This window comes from Mobula birostris, chromosome 32 (assembly GCF_030028105.1).
Source record: "Mobula birostris isolate sMobBir1 chromosome 32, sMobBir1.hap1, whole genome shotgun sequence".
NCBI lineage: Eukaryota > Metazoa > Chordata > Chondrichthyes > Myliobatiformes > Myliobatidae > Mobula > Mobula birostris.
The window spans coordinates 8,953,239-8,980,650 of NC_092401.1; the positions used below are offsets into that span (position 1 = coordinate 8,953,239).

The window sequence follows — 27,412 nt, forward strand, 5'->3', positions numbered from 1 at the left end:
CTGGCCTTTATTATCTACTTTCCCAGCAAAGACAGGCATTGATGCTGACATTCCCTATCACTTTCAACATGACAGAACAGCCCACAGACACCTGAAAATATGCGTGTTTGAAGATCAAAACTTGCAACCTATTGCACAGCTCATGGTCTGCCTACTAAATGATTTTGGGACCCAAACTACTACAGGAATCTCAAGGTACTGCCGCGTTACCGCCAAAATATTCCAAATTAATTGGAAGGCTAACAGAACCATAAGAATGGGAGCAGAATTAGGACATCTGGCCCATCAAGCCTGCTTCACCTTTCAAACATGGCTGATTTATTTTCTCTCTCAATACCATTCTTCTGCCTTCTTCCGATATCCTTTGACAGCCAAGAACCTATCAATTTCTGTTTTAAATATACCCAAAGACTTCACCTCCACCGCTGTCTGTGGCAATGAATTCCACAGACTCACCACCCTCTGGCTAAAGAAATTCCTCCTCATCCCTATTCTAAAGGGACATCCTTGCACTCCAGAGCTGTGACATCTGGTCCTAGACTCCTCCAACTATTAGAAACATCCTCTCCATGTCCACTCAGTTTAGGCCTTTCAATATTCAGTAGGTTTCAATGAGATGCCCACTCATTCTTCTAAACTTCCAGTGAAAACAGACCCAGAGTCATCAAATGGTCTTCATACAAAACCATTGTCGACATCTTCTCCCTGGCCACCATCCCCAGCACTGAGGCTCTGATTACACTCAGTCAGAGTCACTGGGGTGAGCCACATCATTTCTATGCCTATCACCAGACTCCCAAAAGAGTCAATCTGTTCTGGGCTCTTTCAAGACACACGATTGCCAGCTGGACTGAGGAAAAGATTCAGAAATGTACTTTCAGCCTCTTTGAACAACGTAAAATCCCCACCTCCTGGGGGTCGCTGGTCCCTGACTGCTGAAAATGGAGTCGGAACATTCAGGGTAGCACTGAGAAGCTTGATCTATTGGTTGGGAGCAGACTGTAGCCCAGTATCAACGATGGAAAGAATACGCAGTCTCTCAAACTACACACCGGCAACTCCCAAACCCCCTGCCCCACCCGTGGCAGAGTGTGCAATTCCCACAGCAGTCAGCGTAGGCATCTTAGAACAACGATGAGGAGGAATTTTTGTTCCCAGCCAGAGGGTGATGAATCTGTGAAATTCATTGTTACAGTAGGTTACTGGGGCCATTGTGTACATGTATATTTAAAGTGGAGGTTGATCGGTGCTTAATTAGGGGAGAAGGCAGGAGAATGGGGTCGAGAGGGAAAATAAATCGTCTGTAATTGAATGGCAGAACGGACAAGATGGGCTAAATGGCGTCATTCTGCTCCTATGTCTTAAGCCATCGACAATGATTTGGCAAAGAGCTCTACATTTGGTCTTCTACAATCATTGAACTTTGAACTTATCTACAAATCGTTGGATGACCTTGCTCTGGAATAGAGGTAATGGTTCCCATCTGTCCTACAGATTGGCTCTCCTTCAACACGGAGCTTGTTGGACCTGAAGGGCAGCACTGTGGTGAAAAAAAAAATTGGGAAAAGTATCGGAATGATAAGGCAGCCTTGCTTGATAAAGAGTCTGCACAAACATTGGACACAATGCTTGGGCTCTTGGCTTGCCTGCCATCGTGAAGCTTTCATAAGGTGGAGGCAAATTTCTGAAGGTGAAGTTTGATGCCTGTCAATCCTACTCCATGGACAGAGTGTAAGGAAGGCCGCATGGAGTCAGGGAAGCCCATGTACAATGTTTATTGCAGCTCCCTGTATCTTCCTGAAGGGAGCAATCTCAACTATTATAAGTGGCCTTGACTTCATAATGTCATGTCCGCTGTGCCTGAAGACAACATCTGCAGTACTATTTGAGGAGCAGCTCTTTAACATCTGGGAGGAGGAAATTAAAGACCTTTGGTGTGGCAGACAGCAGGGACACCCCTCTGTGGAAACTACAGTTAACTTTGCCTCCAGTCTTGAACAAGGCAAAATTACGCCATCTTCTATGTCTCCTGACAAGCCCTCTTATTCCCACATCTGGAGTTGGCGGCCATGCCATATTGAGAAGGCAACATAGAGAATCTGTGGCAGAAGTTCCTCCCCAACAAACGTTAGAAAGCCAGCAGGGCTACTATCTGCTTCCAAGGCCATTCTGTTCCCTAATTTCCAAATAGACATTCTGGCTTCTTGTCAGTCAGGACCAGCAGCAAGGTTCATACTGGATATTTGTAGTGAGATGGAGTCAAAAGTGCTCACATCAAGTACAGAGGCAGATTTGAAGAGATCTTTGAAGTACTCCTTGCAGATGCCACTACATCCTCTCTGTTCTTGACAAATTTGCCTCCACAGTTGTGTCTCAGTGGTTTGGGTCTTTGAGTATTTGAACTACTGATGGCCTTGACATAAAAAGAATCTGAACACCATGATTACCAGCAAGTGGCAAGATTTTCTGAATTATTTTCATCCATCACCACTTACTGGCTTCCTGTTAGATATTGGGCTCCAGATATCTGCAGATCTGACTCTTTTCCTTGGTGGAAAAGTGCAGTGGAGTCTCCAATCCAAGAGCATCTTGTCCTTGATGTTAATTAGCTCCTGATTATCTTCAGCAAACTAGTTGTGGGTGTTTTCTGGAAGAGAAGCCAAGAAGCTCTTTACTGGAGCTATTCATGGTGGACCCGTGCGGACTGGACCTTGAGGTGGCTCTGCATCATCGATGGCCTGGAGGCATCAGATTGTCTGTGACATAATAGTCTGAGGAGAGCTAGCTTTATGTGGTCTTCCAGATGTTCAGCATTCATTTGCTCACAGCTGATGTGGACCTCTGAGTCTCTTGTTTGAACACTGCCGGGAACTATCTAGCAATAGGAGGTCTTGGCTTTGACAAGAACCTGCTCCTGCTCAGGAGGATAGACTTGTCGCTTTGCCTACTCCAAAACCGCCAATCATCCTCCTCCTGGGCTCTGCATTCTTCCTTGACCCGACACTGAAGTCACCCAGAAGGATCAGATTGTTTCCTCTGGGATGTGGCCTAGGCCTTTTTTTAAGTTTGGAGTAGCCAGATTCAAACCTACTATCCCAAAATGCCCAAGTCTCTGCCTCGACATCCCAAAGCTACCAAAAGTCAACTTTGACATCCAATTATAGTTGAGCAGCCAATTTCATAATTGGCCAATCAAACTCATTCCCTCTCTACTCTCCTTGTCATTTCAAAATGCACAGCATTCAGCCCTACTCTCCCATAACACCTGATACTCATGCCATAACATTCAAAATAACAATCCCAACAACCCCAATCCTTCTATCCACTCTTCATCATCACCCTGTCTTCTTGAAGAACTGGGCAAAGACCTGCTTCTGGTGAAGTAAAGCTCTATCAAATCCGAAACACAAGCATCTGGTACTTATCCACATTACCACAGGTCGACCTTCGCTGATCTGGCACCACTGTGACCTGAGGAGTGCCGGATTCGTGGAAGTGCTGAATTACTGAAGGATCACATTAAGCATAATCAGTGCCGGATTATCGAAGAAACCGGATTACAGGTAGTTGGATTAATGAAGGTCGACCTGTATTACAAACACAGTCTCTTAATTTCAGAAGCATCTTAAACGACTTCACATTTTGCTCTGATATTGGGAGTGTTCATTGCCTCACATGCATTTCTATCTCTACTGTCATCAAAGGATCAAACAAGAAACTTTTCCTCAATGTCAGCAAAACAATTGAAATGGTCATTGATTTCAGGAAGGGGTGTGGTACACATGCTCCTGTTTACATCACAGCGTCGATGTTGAAAGCCTCAAGCTCCTATGAGTGAGCATCACCAATAGTTTGTCCTGGTCCAACCATGTAGACACTATGGTCAAGAAGCGCTTCTACTTCCTCAAGAGGCTACAGAAATTCAGCAGGTCCCCATTGACCTTCACCAAATTTTATCGATGCACAGTAGAAACCATCCTATCCAGATGCATTAAGGCTTGGTACAACAAGTGCTTTGTCCAAAATGGCAAGAAACTGCAGAGAGCTGTGGACAGATGTCAGCACATCCCAAAACCAGACTCCCTACTGAGGACTCTGCCTGCATTTCCCACCGCCTCTGTGCAGCATCCTACATAGTCAAGGATCCTATCTCAAACAAGAGAAGATCTGCAGATGCTGGAAATCAAAGTAATGCACACAAGATGCTGGAGGAACTCAGCAGGTCAGGCAGCATCTAAAGATCCACTCTACCCAGGACATTCTCTTTCTCCCCGCTCCCAACATATCGATGTAGTTATAAAGAAGGCAAGACAGTGGCTATACTTCATTAGGAGCTTGAAGAGATTTGGCATGTCAACAAATACACTCAAAAACTTCTACAGTTGTACCATTCTGACAGGCTGCATCACTGTCTGGTATGGAGGGGTTACTGCACAGGACAAAAGAAGCTGCAGAAGGTTGTAACTGATGCTGCCCGACCTGCTGAGTTCATCCAGCGTACTGAAGGTGTTGCTTTGATCACAGCATCTGCAGATTATTTTGTGTTTACGAAGGTTGTAAATCCAGTCAGTTCCATCTTGGGTACCTGCCTACAAAGTACCCAGGACATCTGGTCACCTCACTATAGGAAGGGTGTAGAAAGGGTGCAGAGATTTACAAGGATGTTGCCTGGACTGGGGAGCATATGAGAATAGGTTGAGTGAACTCGGCCTTTTTTCCTTGGAGCGACGGAGGATGAGAGGTGACTTGGTAGAGGTGTATAAGATGATGAGAGGCATTGATCGTGTGGATAGTCAGGGGCTTTTTCCCAGGGCTGAAATGGCTAGCACGAGAGGGCACAATTTTAAGGTGCTTAGAAGTAGCTACAGAAGAGATGCCAGGGGTAAGTTTTTTTACGCAGAGTGGTGAGTGCGTGAAATGGACGGCCAGCGATGGTGGTGGAGGCAGATAGGATAGGATCTTTTAAGAGGCTCCTGGACAGGTATATGGAGCTCAGAAATATAGAGGGCTATGGGTAACCCTTGGTAATTTCTCAGGTAAGGACATGTTCGGCACAGGTTTGTGGGCCGAAGGGCCTGTATTGTACTGTAGGTTTTCTATGTTTCTATCTTTAGGGAGCGGTGTCTCAGAAAGGCAGTGTCCATTATTAAGGACCTCCAGCACCCAGGGCATGCCCTTTTCTCACTGTTACCATCAGGTAGGAGATACAGAAGCCTGAAGGCACACACACAGAGATTCAGGAACAGCTTCTTCCCCTCTGCCATCCGATTCCTAAATGGACATTGAATCTTTGGACACTACCTCATTTCTTTTAATATACAGTATTTCTGTTTTTTGCACTTTTTTAATTTATTCAATATACATAACTGATTTACTTGTTTATTTATTATCATTATTTTAATTTTATTTATTATTATTATTTTTCTCTGCAAGATCATGTATTGCATTGAACTGCTGCTGCTGAGTTAACAACTTTCATGTCACATGCCAGTGATAATAAACCTGATTCTGATTCCGATTCCCTCCTACTGGGAAGAAGATACAAAAGCCAAAAAGCATGTACCACCAGGCTCAAGGTGTCAGGTTCTGTCTCGCTGATATAAGGCTATTGAATAGTCCCCTCAATGAAATCTTGACCTCATCATCTACTTTCTTACGGCGTTGCTTGTCCGCACTGCACTTTCTCTACACTCTTAAGGCTGGTTTATACTTCTGCGTCAACTTGACGCTGTAGGTACCTACGCCGTAGCCTGATGCGCACCTCTCCCAAAATGTAACCGCGCGTCGCGGCAACGCAGACCGAACAACTGTGATTGGTCCGCTTGGTAGCATCACATTTCCTCCTACGCTGCAATAGCTTCCCATTGGGCGACTGAAGAGCAGGGAAGGAACTCTGGCTGCAATGCTTTCCATAAAGCTCTACAGACCTCCGAAATCATGGAGGACGTATTTTGCTTTTACGAAAAAAGACGCTCGCTTTAATCTTGTTTACCCCGAGAAGGACTACCATGACCATGAAGCCTTGCGCGGGCAGGTGTGTGCGCATGCGCGACGTGCCCAAATTGCAGAGCGATGCAGACACACCAACGCACAAGTATAAATGCTCACAACGCACGTTGGCCACTTGCGTAGGCTACAGCGTCCGTTTGACGCACAAGTATAAATCAGCCTTTACACTCTGTCCTGTTCTTTGTTACGGTTTTCCCTTGTACTACCTCAATGCATTGATGAGATGAAATGATTTGCATGCAAAACAACGTTCTTCACTGTACCATGGTATATATGATAACAATAAACCAATTTACCAATTAAATCTAAACTATGATGCATAGAATGCTTGCACCAACTTGGCAATGGATATGATAAAATAGGAAAATTTCGAGCTGTTGGTTTGAACAAATGTTCCGAAGGTCAACAAAGGGCATTTTATGCATTCCTCACACAGACACTTTCTCTAAAAAGCCCCTAATCACCCATCTTACAGGAGATGAGGCCTAGGGTATATTGATTTGAAGGAAAGGTCTGAGGGGCTGAGTGGCTGATATGCTTATAGTGATATGCTCACTTTGATTCATCCATCCATCCCACTCACCATCTTGTCTACAAGTTAAAATTGCCTTTTATTTCTTTCTCTTGCTTCTTATTGTTTTCTATCCGAAACATTAACTCGGTTTTGCTCTCCACCAAAGCTGCCTGATCGACCGATCCCAGCATTTTCTGTCTCTGTTCGTAGCGTCTGCAGTTTTATTTTTGATTTTCAACCCTGTAGGAGTTTATGCTTGTGATATGAGGTGATGAGGTGCTGTTCAGAGCCTGAAGAAAAGCCCCATTACTGTATTTACTCCCTGAATTAACACAGGAGCCAGATTATCAGACTGTGTAGGATGTAAGTTAGAAGTCCAAATGACTAAATTGGAAAATCAATGAAGCTGTTTTCACTCAACTACAAAACATTTAAACTCTCTCCACAGATAGTAAATCAGCAATACTTTCTCATCTGTCTGAACACCAGTGAACATGAGGTAGGCGCAAGGTACCACCTTCTCCATAAGGTTGTAGCTCTCTCTGTAATGGATCACAGCTTTTCAAAATGAAGTGATTCCTGGATCTCAATGAGGTCATCAAATCAATTGATGTAATTCAGAAGAATGAGGGTTTTATCGAAGTATGTAAGATTTTGAAGGGGCCAGACAAGGTGGATGTCGTAAAGTTACTTCTGTTCCAGGGAAAATCTAAAACTAGAGTCTTTAGTTTAAGATGAGGAGCAATTCCTTTTTTCAAAGGTAGTAAAGCTTTGGAATTCTCTGCAGTTTGTGCAGGCTGCATAATTTCAAGACAGAGGTCGAATAGCCTTCAGATTGTGGGGAAATCAAAAGGTAATGGAGGCTGAGACAGGGAACCAGAATAAAAGTACAATCTAATTAACTGAGTTCTTACTGAAGAGCCAGGACTTTGGGAGACCAAACAAACTACTGCCTGTGTACTGCAACTATGATCTGCATCTCAATCGACATCTCTAAAGCAGATTATCATGTTGTTATTTGTGGGAGCTTGTTGTGTACAGTTGGGCAGCCGCAGTTCCTACATTGCAACATGATTACACCTCAAAAGTAGTTTATTCGTTGTGAGACATCCTGAAATGAATGTGAAAGGTGCAACGTAAATGTAGGTCATTCTTAATGATGAAAATAACATTAATTTCTCTCAGATTTTGAATGTGGCTTACACATTAGAAATTTTCAATTCCCCTCAAAAAATTTGGATTACAAAAGCAAAATCCTTTTTACAAATCTGAAATAAAATAAATTCTGGAAATAGATAACATGTTAGGCAGCATCTCAGGAGGGAGGAACTGTTATTACAATCAAAAACTTTTTGGCAGCAGGGTGGATGTGGGGAGGATATTTCCTCTTCTGTAAGAACTAGGGGTCTTCGTTTCAAATAAGCCTTTGCCCACTAAAGACGGGAGTTAATTGTTTTTCCTCTCAGAGGATCCTGAATGTTGCGATTACCTGCCTCGCAGGGTAGTAGAAGCAAAGTATCTGAATATTTTTAAGACTTGGAGAAACAAGGACATAACTTTTCTCACTTCCTAGAAACAACAGCCATGAAATCTTTCCTGACCCATTTTAGAAGTACAACGGGGCCTCCTTTTCACAAAACACATTTAAAGAAAAACATTCAGGAAACCTAGCAATATGGCTCCTAGGGTCAGAGGTCATAAGTCATGCCGAAAGTTCTCTATTAGTGGAAGAGTGGCTAAGAGGGGCCATGAGCCACAGATCGCCATACTGATGACATATGAATGGCAAATGAAAACAGAATTATTGCAATCATCAGTGCATGTATAAATACAACTTTGCGTCTGTAACTTTAAAACCTACTGCATATTGTGCCAGAATACAAAGGCATCTGGGATCATTGCCAGACTGGACCAGACCCGCAGCAATGTCTTCAAGTACAGACAACAGGTGTCAAGAGATAAGAACATGAGCTGACTGAAGAAAAGCGTCATTCTCCAAACCTAAAACCCAACAAATCATCACAAAAACTGGCTGAGCGTTAGCAGAAGCTTCAGTGATTATGTTTGTGCTCCGATCTCTATTTTACCCATTGTCCTCTCCTTACCACTGTGTCCCATGTATCTAAACCCGCTCTAAAGCCCTAACCATTCTCCACACACCCCATCCTGTCCTGTACCCACACCCCGTTCCCCTGCACCCTCCACTCTGATTAAACAAAACCTACTCCTACACATTCCTCTGATAACCTTTCGGCCCTACCTTCAACTGTTGCTCCTGAACTGCATAGACATTTAACTGACAAAAGCCATCTTATCTATTTCCAATATACACCAAGTCATTACTGCATTTCTTTCCTATACTTGTACACATCAGAACACAAACATATCATTCAGAGGAAAATATACCTGAACTTCTCACTCTCTCTCACACACTCACGCACACACACGCACAAAGGTTAATCATTTGGAAAGAGTTATTACCAATCAAAAGCAAGTTATTCATCAGAAACTGGATCGTGATCCAGAAATTGCTACTCGTGAGATGATTATTGATCAGGAATGGATTATGGATTACTTCAGAAAGGGTACAACGAGGGAACACACACCAATCCTCACAGAGGGATCAGAAGTGGAAAGAGTGAGCAGTTTTAAGTTTCTGGGGGTCAATATCTCTGAGGATCTAACCTGGGCCCAACATACAGCTGCAGCTATAAAGAAGGCACGACAGTGGCTATACTTCATTGGGAGTTTGAGGGGATTTGGTACGTCACCTAAAAGAGCATTCTAAGTGGCTGCATCACCGTCCGGTATGGGGGGAGGGAGTGGGTGGCTACGACACAGGATCGATATAAAATTAGTCAGCTCCATCATGGTCACTAGCCTCTGTAGCACCCAGGACATCTTCAATGAGCGGTGCCTCAGAAAGGAGTCGCCCATCATTAATGACCTTCACCACCCAGGGCATGCCCTCTTCCCATTGCTACCATCAGGAAGGAGGTACAGGAGCCTGAAGGCACACACTCAGTGATTCAGGAACAGCTTCTTCCCCTCTGCCACCCGATTTCCGAACGGACATTGAACCCGTGAACACTACCTCACTACTTTTCTTTCCCCATTTCTTTTTTTTGCACTTAATTAATTTAACTATTTAATATTAATATACTTACTGTAATTCACAGTTTTCTTTTCCTCTCTGTTATCATGTATTGCATTATATAGGTGCCGAAAAGTTAACGAATTTCACAACACATGCTGGTGATTTTAAACCCGATTCTGACCTGGAGCTGGATACTGATCAACAGTAACTTATCTTCAACAGAGAGTTATTGATTAGGAGCAGGGCATTGATAAGGCCCAGTCGGCAGATCTCGCTCTGGACAACAAATCTCCAGACATGCGCCGGCGATATTAAGCCTGATTCCGATTCCGATATTAATCCAGCGCAAAAATGCTGTGGCTAGCTGGAAGAATTACTTCAGTTGTTAAGATTCTCTGAGCTGTGTGGCTATTTCCTGGTTTTAATAAGTGGATTTGTTTCACCTGCTCCTTGATAGGGTGTTTGCTTGGCACAGGTACCTGGACCATTCTGGTAAATACAGAGAAGGAAAGGCGACCTTCAGCCACACACACAGCCCTCAGCTGACTAAACTCAATCCCAGTGTCACCACGACTACTGGCGGTCCCTACCTGAGTCTTTTCCCTCTTCCTCTTTGCAACATGGTTGCACCCCTGGGGTGGGCTGATGTCTAAGAATTTGAAACGGACTGGATGGTTCTACAAAGAAACAACATAGACTCGACGGGCTCCTCCGAACTGCAATGGTTCTATAATTCTGTGCACGTATACCCAAATTTGGGAACTGCTGTTTGAGCCCCTGTGGCCCCTGGATGGAGCCCCTAGGTGAGACCTCTTGACCCCAGGATGGAGTTGCAATTTGAGCCCGTGTGGCCCTGGATGCAACTGACGTTTGAGCCTTTGCAGCCCCGGGATGGAGTTGCCGCTTGAACCCTGTGGCTCCAGGATGGAACTACCCTTTGAATCGTTTTAGTCCCGGGATGGGGCTGCTTGTTGAGCATTTGTAGCCCCGGGTTTGGAGCTACTGTGTGCAGAGACTCCGGGACGGAGCTGGCATTCGGACGCTCGCGGCTCCAGGACGGAGCTGGCATTCGGACGCTCGCGGCTCCAGGACGGAGCTGGCATTCGGACGCTCGCGGCTCCAGGACGGAGCTGGCATTCGGACGCTCGCGGCTCCAGGACGGAGCTGGCATTCGGACGCTCGCGGCTCCAGGACGGAGCTGGCATTCGGACGCTCGCGGCTCCAGGACGGAGCTGGCATTCGGACGCTCGCGGCTCCAGGACGGAGCTGGCATTCGGACGCTCGCGGCTCCAGGACGGAGCTGGCATTCGGACGCTCGCGGCTCCAGGACGGAGCTGGCATTCGGACGCTCGCGGCTCCAGGACGGAGCTGGCGTCTGAACGCTCGCGGCTCCAGGACGGAGCTGGCGTCTGAACGCTTGCGGTGGCAGGACGGAGCTGGCGTCCGAACGCTTGCGGTGGCAGGATGCAGCCGATGTTAGGGCGCTTGTGGCTACGGGATGGAGCTGATGTCTGGTGCTATTTTTCATCGCCCCTCCTTTCCTGAATTGCCGTTTAAGATTGCCGGTAAGGACCACCAACCTAAGAGTCCTGGTGAATCGTTGTTTCTTAATGTCTTCCTCACAAAAGGAGAAATGCATAACACCGTCCTCCAAGAGTTTAAGTCCTTCCCTCGGTTACATCCGAGACCCACAGAGAGAAAACGCCAAAAGAACTTGCACCATTCAACTTCCCCCAGCACTTACTTCTCTCTGTCCCGAGATACGAGAGGTAGCACGGCAGCCCCGAAAACCCGGAGGCGGGGACGTTGCTCAGGACCGGACCGGACCGGACCGCATTGCAATTTAAAAATACGTCAGACTACCTTTACGGCAGACAGAATGAGTGGTTGCATCGCGGCTTCCCTCGATACTGCTGTTAGTTTAGGGTCAATGAACTGCTCGCGGTGTTCTTGTGCTGGAGATACAATCTTGTACTACTTCTTTTCACGATGTATATCAATGATTTGGATGTTGGAATTGATGGGTTTTTTTGGGTCAAGTTTGCAGACAGCTTTGTAGGCTGAAGGGCTTGTATTGTGCTGTAGGTTTTCTATGTTTCTATGATACAAAGATAGGTGGAGGGGCAGGTAGCGTTGAGGCAGCAGAGCATCTGCAGAATGATTGGACAGAATGGGCAAAGAAGTAGCAGGTGGAATATAGTGCAGGGAAGTGTATGGTCACGTAAGGAATGAAGACATGGACTTTTTTTTTAACCAGAGAAAATTCAAAAATCAGAAGTGCAAAGGGACTTGGGAGTCCTTGTGCAGGATTCTCTAAATGGTAACTTGCAGGTTGAGTCAGGGGTAAGGAAGGCAAATACAACGTTAGCATTAATTTCGAGAGGATTAGAATATAAGATCAAGGATGTGATGCTGATGCATTATAAGGCATTGGTCAGACTACAGTTGGAGATTGTGGGCCCTTTATGTGCTGGCATTGACAAGGAGGTTCAGAAGAATGATTCTGGGAATGGAAGTGTTAACATATGAGGAGTTTTTGATGGCTTTGGGCCTGTACTTACTGGAGTTTAGAAGAATGGGGTGGGGGGAATCTCATTGAAACCTATCAGATATTGAAAAGCCTGAAGAGAGTGGATGTGGAGAGGACGTTTTTTGTAGGTGGTGAGTCTAGGACCGGAGGGCACAGCCTCAGAATAGAGGGAAGAACAGCTGAGAAAGAAATTCTTTAGCCAGAGAGTGGTGAATCTGTGGAATTCATTGTCACGGATGGCTTTGGAGGCCAAATCATTGAGTATATTTAAAGCAGAGTTTGACAGGTTCTTGGTTAGTCAGGGTGTCAAAGATAGCAGGGAGGAGGCCGGAGAATGGGTTTGAGGAGATGAACAGTCTCAGCCCAAGACATCGACCGTACTCTTTTCCATAGGTGCTGCCTGACCTGCTGAGTTCCTCCGGCATGTTGTGTGTGTTGCCCTGAATTTCCAGCATCCGCAGATTTCCTCTTGTTTGTGATTGCACTGCTCCTGTTTCTTGTGCTTTTACTGTATGTCCCTATGGTGATGAACTTCTCGAATTTTTTGTCAGGATTGAGAAGGTTAAAGCAATGGAGGTAGTTAAAGAGGATACAGATACACTTTTGACAAATCAGAGAATTTTCTGCTCTGGGGAACTGGTGCAACGAGGAGATGAGGCCTGGAACAGAACAGTCTTGGTCATGCTGAATAGAGTGAGCAAGTGGCCAACTCCTGCCTCTATTTTCTGGTGTTTTAGTCAGCAGAGGAATGAATTTAGAATTACTGCTGTGATCATTAGCACAGGAAGAAGGTGTGTGAGGTCTGGGCTTACCCAGGGTACAATGCAGCCCAGTCCTAATGTCAGGCAGTGCCAGTAGAACGGACTATCCACACAGAGCAGAAACAGTGACTGGGTTCTGAACATCTGAGCAAAGTAATATCCCGCAGAGGCTGGAAATCCGAAACAAAACCGGGAGGTGCTGGAAATGATCAGCTCGTCCGACAGCATTGGGGAAGAGAGGAACAGACAAGATTTCAGATTGATGAACTATCATCAGAAGTGAAAAGTTAACTTTGTTTCTCTCTGCACAGATCCTGCCTGACCTGCTTTGTATCTCCAGCATTTTCTGGTTTTACTGTGGCTCCATAGAGACGTCAGACACTTCGACTACCACAAAACGCAGTAGAGCCAAATGGTGTATGTTTAGTTACTGTTGTAAAGAAGTAACCAGATAACCAGTTATCTGGTTCTGGTAAATAGTCTTGGCCTGAAACTTTGACTGCTTACTCACTTCCATAGATGCTACCTCACTGCCGAGTTCTTCCAGCACTTTGTGTGTGTTGTTCTGGATTTCTAACGTCTGCAGAATAACTAGTTTACTGCGCAATGGTCACCCAGGACAATAATGGGCAGAAGCAACTGGATAACACCTCTGAGCTATCTGTGGGAGACTCGATAGCTTGAGATGAAGTTTGTACTTGTGTGATGGCAACCTTAGTGTTGCCCCTCACACAATGCAGCCCCCCCCCCCAATATTGTTCCTTGGCAGCTCAAGGCCATCACTGTGCAGCGTTTCTGCAATGCAGCCCTCCTGATGTTGTAATATTTCTGCAGCTTTGTCAATCCTACACGCTCCCACTACTGCCCTTTCAGCAGTGTCGCACTTCCTCAATCCTGTCTCTTTCAGAATACGTTTTCCTCAGAACCAGCCCTCTGGCAGTGCACGACATTCTGGGTCCTTTGTGACACAGTTCGCAAAACTGCCCACTGTCAGTCCCGTATTCCCTAACTATGCCCTTCTGACAGTGCAGCACTCTCCCAGTATCGCCTCTCCAACAGCAGAATATTCGTACAGTACCACACCTCCAAATATTCAGCAATCCTTTGGTACTGCCCCTCTGACAGTGCAGTACTCCCTCAGTGCCAAACTTCTGACAATGGAGCACTTCCTCAAAACCATTCCTCCATTAGTGAAATATTCCTTCAGCACTCCCTTAGTTCAGTCCCTGTGCCAGTGCGAAACTCCCTCAGTAGTGTCCCTCCGACAGTGTGACACTCCCTCAGTACTGTCCCTCCGACAGTGAGACACTCCCTCAATACCGTCCCTCCGACAGTGAGACGCTCCCTCAGTACCGTCCCTCCGTCAGTGAGACGCTCCCTCAGTACCGCCCCTCCGTCAGTGAGACGCTCCTTCAGTACCGCCCCTCCGACAGTGAGACGCTCCCTCAGTACCGCCCCTCCGACAGTGAGATGCTCCCTCAGTATCGTCCCTCCGACAGTGTGACGCTCCCTCAGTACCGTCCTTCCGACAGTTTGACGCTCCCTCAGTACCGTCCCTCCGACAGTGAGACGCTCCCTCAGTACCGTCCCTCCGACAGTGAGACGCTCCCTCAGTACCGTCCCTCCGACAGTGAGACGCTCCCTCAGTACCGTCCCTCCGACAGTGAGACGCTCCCTCAGTACCGTCCCTCCGACAGTGAGACGCTCCCTCAGTACCGTCCCTCCGACAGTGTCACGCTCCCTCAGTACTGTCCCTCTGACACTGTGACAATCCCTCAGTACCGTCCCTCTGACAGTGAGACACTCCCTCAGCGCTGCCCCTCCAACAGTGTGACACTCCCTCAGTAGTGTCCCTCCGACAGTGAGACACTCCCTCAGCACTGCCCCTCTGACAGTGAGACACTCCCTCAGCACTGTCCCTCTGACAGTGAGACACTCCCTCAGCACTGTCCCTCTGACAGTGAGACACTCCCTCAGCACTGCCCCTCTGACAGTGAGACACTCCCTCAGCACTGCCCCTCTGACAGTGAGACACTCCCTCAGCACTGTCCCTCTGACAGTGAGACACTCCCTCAGCACTGTCCCTCTGACAGTGAGACACTCCCTCAGTACTGCCCCTCTGACAGTGAGACACTCCCTCAGTACTGCCCCTCTGACAGTGTGACACTCTCTTGGTCTCAACTTTTTTTCTGATTTTGCCTGAGATGCCCAGTAGAGCCTGAACTGTTTGAATGGTTAGGCTTTATAAGGAGCTTCAGACAATGAGTGACCATCGCTTTGTCCCTTAGGTTGTACAGCATTACAGTGGATCATGTTGCTGCCTCTCAATCCCAGTAACCTGGATATGACTGTGATCTCTAGTGCTAACTGTGTGGAACTTGCACATTTTCACAATGACTAAATGTGGTTTCCTCAGGTCTTCCAGCTTACAACCATATCCCAAAGAAAAACAGGTGGGTAAGTTATTTTGTTACTGACTGTAGGTTAGTGGTGAGGTATTAATGGAGTGGATGTCTGTGTGAAGATACTTTGCAGGGAAAATTAGTGGGAAACAGCATTGGTGGGATTGCTGAGAACCAGCATAGGTCAATAGACTGAATGGCCTCCTTTTGTGTTCTACTGTTGTGTGAATTGCTCTTGGCTGGACAATACCTTACGTCAATGATAATGTCTCATCCAATAAATCCTGATCATAAAACTCTGGTGAGATATCAGTGACTGTGAATCCAAACTCCACATTCAATGCTTTCCTCATTCCACCCAATACACTTAAAATATTCTGTGAAATATTCATCAGGTAAACTCTTTGCGATCTCAAGGGCCATCTTTCATTAACTAATGTCTCTGCCCTGAGAAGAACACTAACACCAACCTCAGCATCACCCTAATGTTCCTTTACAAGACCAGGAGCCTTATTCCTCACCCATCTTCCAGCTAACCCCGTTCTTAATCCTCACCCAAATCTTAATGTTAAATCCTTTACTTCTTTACCAATACAGCGGTCGGAAATTGGAAGTTATATACACAGAGACTATTTATGGTGAATGGGATTGTAACAGAGGGTACGTTGGTGGATGGAGGTGTTTTGATCTCGTTGAAACCTATGGAATAATGACACTTCTGGATAGAGTCAATGTGCAGAGGATGTTTCCTACAGAGGGGGCATCTAGGGCCAGAAGGCACAGACTCTGAACAGAGGAACGTTCATTTAGAACAGGGATGAGAAGGAATTTCTTTGGAAAGTGGGTGGTGAACCTGTGGGATTCTGTGGAGGCCACAAGTCATTGGGAATATTTAAAGCAGAGGTTGATAGTTTCTTGATTAGGTTGGCCATTCAAGGTTATGAGGAGCAGGCAGGAGAATAGGCTTGAGAAGGATAATAAATCAAAGATACTGGAATGGTGGAGCAGACTTGATAGGCTAAGTGGCCCTAATTCTGCTCCTATGTCTTATAGTTTTGACCTAGTAGTCTCTGTACTCTCACCTCCCCCGCGCCCCCCCATGTCTAATCAGTTTTCTCCCCTTCTCCTCCACCTTTTTCTCCTCTAAAGGTTCCCATCCCATGATCACCATGCCCTCCCTTCACTCGAATCGGACACCAGTCAGGAGTTTACTGGAGTTGGCTGTGATGCAGAACATGGCTGATTTTGTGTCCCCACTCGCCGTGGGGGTTAGGCGAGGCACAGCCCTGTGGACGGGGCGTCAGAGAGTGTCTGTGCACCCGTGAAGGCGTGGCGGCAGGCCAGAGGCTGGCAAACTCTGGAGAGTGGTGCAACTCACAGACCTGCTGACTCGAGTTAAGATTAGAACCCAGGCTTGAGGTCAACTCAGGTGCTCCCTGTGTGGAGTTTGCACTTTCCCTGTGACCACGGCAGTTTCCTCCAACATCCCCAAGGCATTCAGGTTGGTTCAATACTTGGCCGCTCTGAATTGGTCCTGGTGTGTAAGTCAGTGGTAGGGTCTGGTGGGGGGGGGAACAGGGGGAGGGGGTGGAAAGCTGAGAATATGGGGAGAACAAAAATACAGTTCCTGCAAGAATGTAATTATTTATTTCTTGGTTGATTATTTGAGATACAGCGTGAAATTGGTCTTGCTGTCCCTTTGAGCTGCACCACTCAGCAATCTTTAGATCTAACCCTAGACTAAACTTACAATGACCAATTAACCTAACTACCAATACGTCCTCGGACCGTGGGAGGAAACCAGAGCACCCGGAGGAAACCCACACGGTCACGGGGAGAATGTACAAACTCCTTACAGGCAGCAGTGGGAATTGAACACGTGCCGCCTGTACTATAAAACGTTGTGCTAACCACTACACTACTGTGCTGCCCCAAAAGAAAGATAATGATTAGCATGGATTTGATGGGCCAAAGGGCACTAGATTACTTTCTTCTCCTAGAAATAGACTGAGCAACTGACAGCCTAACACAGTGAATGTGCTCCAGGTAATTCTTGCAGGGCAAACCGGCTGAAATGGTGCACTGTATGGTCTGTCGTGGCCTGAGGTCAACATCTGGTAGGAAACTTGTTGGGAATCTGGCGTGAAATGTCATCCAGTGGTAACCCGCCCGTCGCCTGAATCCGTTTCTTGAAAGTCCTGCCAGGTTTTAGCAGGAACTCAGTCGTTGGCAGTATACACTAAACCCGGCTCCGTATATTAGCAGCAGTCTTGGGAGGGTGTGTGTTGAAATAGTGACGCCAATCTGTCCCAGCCCCTTCTGTTTAGCTGTGACGACAGAACCATTCATTTCCAGCTAAGAGCTTGGCGCAATGCCAGAAGTCAGGGCAACGCCAGCTACAGTTAGACGTGCGGCTGTCAATTCCCCAATATCCTATCTCACTACACGCCCAGCTGTGGTCAAAACATCTCGCTTTAAGAACTGCTTTATTTTCCTCAAACAAACTACTGGAGGAAATGAATGGACCGAGCAGCACCTGAGAAGGCAGAGGGATAGTCAACCGGACTTTATTTCCTCAATTTCCACTCAATTCCTTTTAATACTCGCGGGCAGATACAAAATCCGTGGTACCATGGGGCATTGTTGCAGAAAGTGATTGTTATAGAAGTTTAACTTTGCCCTGAGAATTTTCCTGGTATGATAGAAGCAGCTGAAAATGAGTTGAAAGTAGTCTTTTAAAACACGATGCATTCCTTGATGGGGGGGGGGGGGAGATTGCCAATTTCATGTAGACTGTCGGAGAATTCCAGTTGGTTCATTGGCCACTTTGTTAGTAATTTTATTTATTAAGACATACAGAGCACAAGTTACAGGGAAAATATGTTTAAATCAGACTTTTAGTCGCCTTGGTCTGAACTTTCAGTTCACAACTTCCTTCAAACCCACTGTGAATTGTGATTGAATTAATACTCCAGCCTAGGGAGAGATCTTTTGCAGGCACTACATTTTATGAGAACCTGTGCCAAGTTTGATTGATATACACCGGTCCAGATTTGCGCTCAAAATTCCCCAATCTCTTGCACCAGTTTTAACGACACAGGAAAGCAGACGCACAAGAGAGAGCATCCTAACATGCTGCATCGCCGCATGGTGCGGAAACTGCGCTGCGGCGGGGCAGGAAGGTTCTACAACGGGTAGTCAAAACCGCCCAAAGCATCACCTGTCCAGCCCCCGCGCCATCAGGGACATATACACAGAAAGGTGCCGGAAAAAGACCAGTGACATCATGAAGGATCCCACCCACCCAGAAGTTTGTCCCTCTTCCAGGAAGCTACGTTAGCATCCAAGGCCAGGACCACAAACAGTTAATTCTCCCAGTCCGTCGGGCTGATGAGCACCCCCACCCATTAACCCATCCCACCACCGCTACGTACACATCACCCAGTGTCACTTTATGTAACTTGTACACTGTGTTTTATAGGATTGCTTTTGTATTTACTTTTGTTGTGTTTTTATTGTTTTTTTTAATGCAGCATCGGGTCCGGAGTAACAATCATTTTGTTCTCCTTTACACTCGAGTACTGAAGATTGACAATAAGCAAACTTGAATTGTGAGTCAGTCACTTGGCCCGTCAAGGCTGCCCTGCATTTCAATCTGATGATGGTGATCTGCACCCCTCTCCCAACTTCCCTCCTGTGCCATCTACAGCTTGGCTGAGTTCCAGTGACTTGTTCTGAGGAACTAAGGCAGTTAAGCAGAAGCCACACTTCTCGATAGTCCTGGGAGCTTGAACAAGTTCACTAAACCTTTACTGTCCTCTGGGGCAAAGGAGTCAAAGTCTCACATCCCTCTGACAGGTGAGTAGGGACCTGACTGAGGAATCTGGCAGGGAACAGCACTATCAGTCAGCACTGGAAAGACAGCAGGCATCATTACCAATTTCCATGATAACCCGCTGCTCTTCCGGCCACGTGCAAGCCTGACCCTCCCTTAGTTTCACATGGGGAATGTAAACATGGAGAAGTTTCAGCAGTTGCTCAGGATTTACTGTTATCTTGGACCGGTTTGGCCAGTCCCAGGTTGGACTAGGCTGAACCAAAGAGTGGCAGGCTGGTCCTATCACTACAGGTGACTTCTCGGTAGGTCCAGTAGACCCTAGACTTTGGCAACTCTAAGGCCAGCACAGGTCATCGTGTTTTTGGAAGGAGTCTCCAAGCACAGTCGGAAGTGAGTCTCCAAGCACAGTCGGAAGTAAGTCACAAACATGAGAAAGTCTGCATTCTGCTGGAAACACACGAAATACTGCAGGAACTCAGCGGGCCTATGGATAAGAGTAAACCGTTATTGTTTCGGGCTGAGACCCTTCATCAGAGCTGGAAAGGAAGGGGAAAGATGCCAGAATAAAAAGGTTGGGGGGGGGAGGAGAAGGAGGCCAGCTGGAGGGTGATAGCTGAACGCTGGTGGGTGGGAAACGTCAAGGGCTGGAGAGGAAAGAATCTGATAGGAGAGGAGAGTGGACCATAGGAGAAAGGGAAGGAAGAGGGGACCCGGGGGAGGTGAGAAGAGGTAAAAGGTCAGAGTGGGGAATAGAGGAAAGGGGGGGGGATTTGTTTACCAGAAGGAGAAATCGAACTTCATGCCATCAGGTTGGAGGCTGCCCAGATGTAATATAAGGTGTCGCCCCTCCATCCAAAGGGCGGACGCATCTTGGCACAAGAGGAAGCCGTGGACTGACATGTTGGAATGGGACCGACAATTGGAACTGAAATGTCTGGCCACCGGGAAGTTCCCTCGCAGTTGGGGACGAACAACTCCCATTGCTCTGGTTAGCAACAAACCTCACAGAAACAAAATGGGGCAAAAATGGATAGGGAATCAAAGGACAGAGAGAGAAACATAGTTGTAGAGTACAGAAACAGGCCCTTTGACCCACTGAATACATACTAACCAGCAAGCACCCATTTACATTAATCTCTCCACATTCCTGTCAACTCCCATTGGATTCTATCACTCACCTACACAATTAACCCACTACTCCACATGTCCCTTCGGTCACAGACAGAAGATGCACCTTTCATCCAGACAGTACCAGACTGAAGCTGGGCTGCCGGAAACGCAAGGCAGCGGCTCCACCAGATGTACAACTCTGTCACCACCAGGACTGAAAAGCTCAATCGTGGCGCTGTCGAAGGAGGGAATGCCAGATCTCAGGGCACAGAGAGCTAAAGGTATGTCAGAAAGTTGTGGAGTGATTACATTTGAGAATAATCATAAGGCCATAAGATATAGGAGCTGAATTAGTCCATTTGGCCCATCGAGTCTGCTCTGCTATTTCATCATGGCTGATCCATTTTCCCTCTCAGTCCCAGTCTCCTGCCCTCCTCCCTGTATCCCTTCATGCCCTGACCAATCAATAATCTATCATCCTCTGCCTTAAATATATGAAAAGACTTGGCCTCCACAGCTGCCTGCGGCAACAAATTCTACAGATTCACCACTCTCTGGCTAAAGAAATCCCTCCTCATTTCTGTTCTAAAAGGACACCCCTCTATCGTGAGGCCGTGTCCTCTGGTAGGGTCCAAATTGGAAACGCACAGACATTTGGGCCGGGGGAGGAGGAAGGTGGGGGTTGCTTGCAGGGCTGAAGGAGATGCGGCCGTGGGAGATTTGAAAACAACGATGAGAATTTACAAATGCTGCTGGAAGAAGAGCCAGTGTGTGAGTGAATGAGACTGAATGACAGCGCAGAGATTTGGAGATAATGCAGTCAACGGTGACACCGGCTGCAGATCAGAGAGCCGGGGGGGTGGGGGGGATTATTTGAATTACTGTAAATCTCCCAAATTTGCAGTAAAAATTTGGGAGCCGACTGCATACTCCAGGTTAGAGATTCAGAGGTGTTTGTACGGTTGAGGATGGGTCTCTAACCCTGTGAGTGACTGACTTGGAAAACAAGAGGTCATTAACACGGAGAAGAAGCGTTAGTCAGTTAAGGAATAAAATTAAAGCCCAGCATGGCCCTGTCCAACCTGAATCCAGTCTGACCCAGATACTAATAATTTTTCTATACCAGATCCAACCTTCACTACCAGTAAAATCTCCAATGTGTTATTGATGGGATTAAAAACGACATACCCGAAAGACATTGACTAATTAATACAAAAGCACATGCACAAATACTAAGCAAATCACCCTGACCTCCTAACCTCGATGAAACGTGGCCAGGGCTGAACCAGACACAGATGTTTTATCAGAATATATAACCAGCCAACTAGGCCCAACACATTTAGTTAGGTTGCACTGGGCTGAGCCAGGAGGCCAGGCTCCCTTCCAGTTCAGTTTATTGTCATTCAATTGTACAAATGTATACCGCCAAATGAGACAACGTTCCTCAGAGTTCCCAACCATGGACCCCTACCATTAACTGAGGGGTCTGTAGACCCCATGTTGGGAACCCCCTGGTCCAGACCAAGGTGCGCAAACCAGTATATATAACTCATACACAAAACACATAATGTAACATTACCACAAATAAATCAACAGATAATAACGTACGCATATAATACAAGTTAAAACATAAACAGTGTAACACTACTGGCGTTTCATACGTGATGAGATCTGGGCAGTGGCAGGGAGTTCAGTAATCTTACAACCTGGGGGAAGAAGTTCTTTCCGATCCTGAAAGTCCTTGTCCTAACGCTACGGTACATCCTGCCTGACGGTAGCAGGACAAAGAGATTGTTGGACAGATGAGAGGGATCACTGACAATGCCAAGGGTCCTGCTTAGGCAGCACTCCTGAGATGTGTCTCTAATGGGTGGAAGAGAGACCCTGATGATCCTCCCAGCAGTGCTCGTGATCCTTTGTAGGGTCTTACAGTATCAGTTAGTGTAGAAGGGGACCAGGCTGGACAGCCGGAGTCCAGAAAGCACTAAGTGGGTCTCCCCAGGAAGCATATTCTTGAGGGAAACATTTACAAGGAAGTTACCAGGTCTGGAAGATCTGAGATGTAAGGGAAGGCTGAATAGGTTAGGACTTTATGGCTTGGAATGTAGAAGATTGAGTGAGATTTGATGGAAGTATACAAAATTATGAGAGGTATAGATAGGGTAAATGCAAGCAGGCCTTTTCCACTGAGGTTGGGTGGGACTACTACAAGAGATCAAGGGTTCACAGGGAAAGGTGAAAAGCACAAGGGGAACATGAGGGGAAATTTCTTCACTCAGAGGGCTGTGAGAGTGTGGAATGAGCTGCCAACGCAAGTGGTGCATGTGAGCTCGATTTCAACGTTTAAGAGAAGTTTGGTTCGGTAGATGGAGGACTATGTTCCCGGTGCTGGTCGATGGGAGTTGGCATTTTAAATGGTTTGGTGCAGACTAGAAGGGCCTGTTTCTGTGCTGTACTCTTCTATGACTCTAAGCTATAGGGAAGCGATTTAAGGCAGGGGATTAGGTTGAAAGAGGACAGAAGCTAGGAGAAGTGAATAAGGACTACAATCCAGGTCACTGTAATGTTTGTGAACATCATGGCATTAAAGGGTACTGTAAACTTTCTCTTTACAGCAGAATCAGAAATAGGGGAAAATAACTGGCAAATGAACCAAGATTAAAATGAGATACTGACACGCTGGGTCATGGACTGTAGTTTTGACAGACCCTGGATCACGGTCTCTTTGGGTGGTGGGGGTGCTTCTACTGGTGGCGAGTGGGCAGGAAAGGTGTGGGGTCAATGCTTTTGCTACTGCTTGTGTGAAGGGAGGGGGAAGGGGGTTTTTGAGGCTTCAATGTTTCTATCATTTGTTCTACGGGATGTCTGTGAAGAGGAAGAATTTTAGATTGTACACCGTATAAATTGTCCGATATTGATCGATTGAGAAACAGTTTCAAGCTGCGCCACCCAGCAATCTTCTGATTATAACCTTAGGCTAATCACAGAACAATTTACAGTGACCAATTAACCTACCAACCGGTACGTCTTTGGACTGTGGGAAGAAACCTGAGCATCTGGAGAAAACGTCCAAGCTCCTTACAGGCAGTGGCGGGAATTGAACCCAGGTCACCTGTACTGTAAAGCGTTGTGCTCACCACTACTGTGCTAGCCGCCCCATTTTAAATGAACCTTTGAAATCTGGAATGCATTGTCAGTGAGAGCACTGAGGATAGATTCAGTCGGGACATTTAAAGGCAAATGAAAAGGAAGGCAAAACTTGCAGGGTTATAGGGCGAGGGCAGGAGAGTGGGACTAGCTGGATTGTTCTTGTATGAGAGCAGGCAGTGACTCGATAGGCCAAATGGTCTTCCCTGTGCTGCAGTGACTCTGTGATCAAGTTAGAATATGGACTTTAGCTGTCTATACACACACACACACACACACTCACACACTCACATACACACACACACACACACACACACACTCACATACACACACACACACTCACATACACACACACACACACACACACACACACACACACACACACACACACACACACACACACACACACACTCCCAACTCCTTGCTTCAACCTGTGACTGCAGAATGAGCTCATCACTACGATCGCAGATGCCTTGTTGGCCCAGGTCCCATTAAGGTCCGTTGCCACAATGCGAGCAGGTACAGGAGTGTTCCTCCGAGACAGATGGAGGTGCTGTGATGTGTGATGAAGCAAGCAGGGTGCCAGCAGGAGAATCCTGGCAGAAAGACACCACAGCCGTGTCACGCTGTAGTTCAGGATGCCAGTGAGCACCATCACTCACCGGGCAGGGCGCACGGTAAATCCCGGAGACTCGAGTCTTCACGGACGTTTAGGTGCGAGCAAGTGATTGAAGAGCTAAGGAGCTGAAAGCTGAGCAGATGAAACTGCAGTGGTCATAGATTAATGTAGAACAAAAAAAACTCTGCGCAAAGCAACCCCGTCAGGCGTCAGACTTCTGACAGAGCTAGGTTTTTCACACAGTGCCTGGACTGCATTGTCAGGAGTGGAGTCGGAGGCTGATACAACAGGGGCGTTTAAGAGACCCATAGGGTAAGCTGATGGATGAAAGGACAATGGAGGATTATGGGCCAGATAGGAGGGAAGAGTTAGGTTGGTTGTGGAGTAAGTTAAAAGGCTAGCATAACATCATGAGCTGAAGGGCCTGTACTATGTTTGTGGCGGAGAGCAATGATAAGGGATCGTCATACTCTCAGACGGAGTGAAACTCTGTCAGTGAGGGAGTGCTTTTTCAGATGTTCGGTACTGAGGCACTGTTCGAAATCCAGCGGTGAAGGAGTACTGAACCATCGGAGGGCAGTACTGACGCAATGCTACAAGTCTGGAGGGGCAGCGGTGAGGGAGCTCTGCATGGTCGGAGGGACAATAGTGAGGGAGGATCATACCTGTTGACATGGTGGCGCTGGGAATCTGCTGTATTGTTGTATTAAGCTCTCGACTGAAGATCAAAGTGCAAAACAATTCCTCTAAAAATTCTTTAAATTTCTTAGAACAATTGACAACTAAGGGTAGTCTTTCTGAGAGAAACAGCAGTCTAAAGTGGTCACAAACAACAGGAATTCTGCAGATGCTGGAAATTCAAGCAACACACATCAAAGTTGCTGGTGAACGCACGTCCTGACGAAGGGTCTCGGCCCAAAACGTCGACTGTACCTCTTCCTAGAGATGCTGCCTGGCCTGCTGTGTTCACCAGCAACTTTGATGTGTGTAGTCTAAAATGGTTTTGCATTTATTTTGAAAAAGAAAGAACCATGGTATTTTGGTTTCAATCTTTCAGGGAGTGGGTAAATGAGAGCAAATCTTTGTCCTGTGATGAGAGCTATCAGTCTCAGAAGTATCAGTGTTAGGTTTGTATCTTCTGTGGACTACACCCTCCAGTGTTAATCCTCTGCAGCTTTGTCCACTGCCTTTATAGTTTGAAACCTTTTAATTAACATATTCTTAGGAATGCTTTGGGTGTTTTTTTTAAATGTGTGTATTATTTCTGAGAAATTTGGGTTATGCTACTGAGCTGATTTAAACAGTCTGTTTAGACCTCTCGCTCAATATTGAGTGAGAGGTTGAAACAGATGGCTTAAATCAGCTCAGTGGACAGTACCCACAGTTCAGGCAACCTTTGCAGTGTTTTAACTATAAACTGCTGGCGTGGACTTCCGTGCCTAAAGATGACTTTCGTAAAGAACGACAATGTTTGTTTTAAGAAAGTTGCGATTGTGGAATAGATTTTAAATCCACTGATCCTTTCGAAGTATTTTAATTGCTTTTGCCTTCCATAGTTTGAATTCATATACAGCGTAACACACAAGAACACAGCAGGTCAGGCAGCATAAACGGAAAAGAATAGGAGTCGACAATTTGGGCCAAAAGCCCTCACCAGGACTCGTGTGTTTATTCATATACATTGTCGTATTTGGAATTATTTTTCTAGGGTTATTACGAACTGTCTCCTTTCCTGGCATCTAAAAGATTTCAATAAGTGATCAGAAACTGTGACAGAAAATTCTGCAAACACTCAGTATCCCTGGAAACAGAAACTGAGTTAACATTTCAGGTTAAAAACCTCAGATTCTGTGCGACCTGGTGTGCATTTCTGGTGTTACTTCAGTTAAGACCATAAGACATCGGAGCAAAATTAGGCCAATTAGCTCATCAAGTCTGCTCTACCATTCCATCAAGGCTGACTTATTATTCCTCTCAACCCCTTTCTCCTGCCTTCTCCCCATAATCTTTGACAACCTGATTAATCAAGAACCTATCAACCTTTGCTTTAAATATAGCCAAATATGTGGCCGCCACAGCCATCTACAGCAATGAATTCCACACCTTCTGGCCAAAGAAATTTCTCCTCCCCTCTGTTCTAAATGGACATCCCTTTATTCTGAGACCGTGCCCCCTGGCCCGAGACTTGCCCATCATAGGAAACATCCTCTCCTCAAATACTCTGCCTAGGCCCTTCAACATTCGACAGGTTTCAATGAGATCTCCCTCATTCTTCTAAACTCCAGCAGGTACAGACCCTGAGGCAGTAAATGCTCGTCATACATTAACAGTTTCAATCTCTGGACCTTCTTCAATGCCAGCACGTTCTTTCTGAGATAAGGGGCCCAAAACTGCTCGCAATTCTCCAAGTGCAGTCTGACCAATGCCTTATAAAGCCTCAGCATTTCCAGCATCCACAGTTCTCTTTTCAATTTTCGTTAGGGTTTGTCAGCTGTGTTGAGGGAGGCAATGAATTTATTCCTTTCTCACAGAACTCTTTTGCCTTCATCAAAGGGTTTGAATATTCTGGATCCCTCATGCTGCCACATAATTCTTTTTTTATTATTATTATTTAGCGATACAGAGCAGGATAGGCCCTTTGAGCCATGGCGCCCCAACAGCCCCCGACAAACCTGAATAACCGTAACCTAATCGCAGGACAATTTATAATGACCAATTAACCTACCCGGTATGCCCCTGAGTTGTGGGAGCAAATCCGGGCACCCGGGAAAAAAACATGCATTCCACAGGGAGGGTGTACAGACAGTGTCAGAACTGAACCCTGAAACGCCCCGAGGTGCGATAACATCACGCTGAGCGCTATTCTACCGCGGCGCCTGTACAGGAATGTTGGAGCTTTGATTTCACTGTGAAACCAAATCTTTCCTCCTCCTTTCTATAAGGCTATGAAATGGAAAAGTGATCCCATTTTCGACTTTTCTCTTATTTTATCTTTTCCTCATATACCGTGTTGTTAATAAAATATTCGACTGGGTTTTACGTGAACTATTGAGGCTAATTAACCAATTAAATTTGCAAGTCCTTAGTTCAATTGCAGCACTATGACCCTCTGTTAGTTGTAATTGTGGAAGAACATAAGGCCAGGAGGAGAGGTTATTTATTTATTTTTTGAGATATAGTGCAGAACAGGCCCTTCTGGCCCTTCGAGCCATATCGCCCAGCAATGCCCCTGATTTAATGCTAGCCTATTCACAGGACAAATTACAATGACCCATTAACCAACCAACTGGTAGGTCCTTGGACTGTGGGAGGAAACCGGAGCACCCGGAGGAAACCCACGCGGTCACGGGGAGCACGTACAAACTCCTTACAGACAGCGGCGGGA

The 27,412-nt window shown here is 46.4% G+C and overlaps 1 protein-coding gene and 1 long non-coding RNA gene across 6 annotated transcripts in view; one reads left to right on the forward strand and one right to left on the reverse strand.

Annotated features, from left to right (window-relative positions):
- LOC140191253 (3',5'-cyclic-AMP phosphodiesterase 4B-like) overlaps positions 1-27,412 on the reverse strand; it is a 316,368-nt gene that overhangs the window by 94,765 nt on the left and 194,191 nt on the right. Inside the window, exon 1 of one of the 4 annotated variants that reach the window (XM_072248490.1) lies at positions 11,201-11,358. The exons of 2 other annotated variants lie outside the window; for them this stretch is intronic. In XM_072248490.1, the coding sequence (XP_072104591.1) occupies positions 11,201-11,259 (59 nt within the window). In that variant the 5' untranslated portion in view covers positions 11,260-11,358. Of the gene's footprint in view, positions 1-9,690; positions 9,772-11,200; positions 11,359-27,412 lie in introns of those variants that run through there. One more of the 4 variants, XM_072248491.1, reaches the window with a different exon arrangement.
- Positions 16,721-27,412, forward strand: part of LOC140191255 (uncharacterized) — a 31,976-nt gene continuing 21,284 nt past the window's right edge. For both annotated transcript variants that reach the window (XR_011883802.1, XR_011883803.1), the window contains exons 1-3: positions 16,721-16,814; positions 18,847-19,171; positions 20,373-20,542. This is a non-coding gene — a long non-coding RNA (uncharacterized lncRNA). The remainder of the gene's footprint in view (positions 16,815-18,846; positions 19,172-20,372; positions 20,543-27,412) is intronic.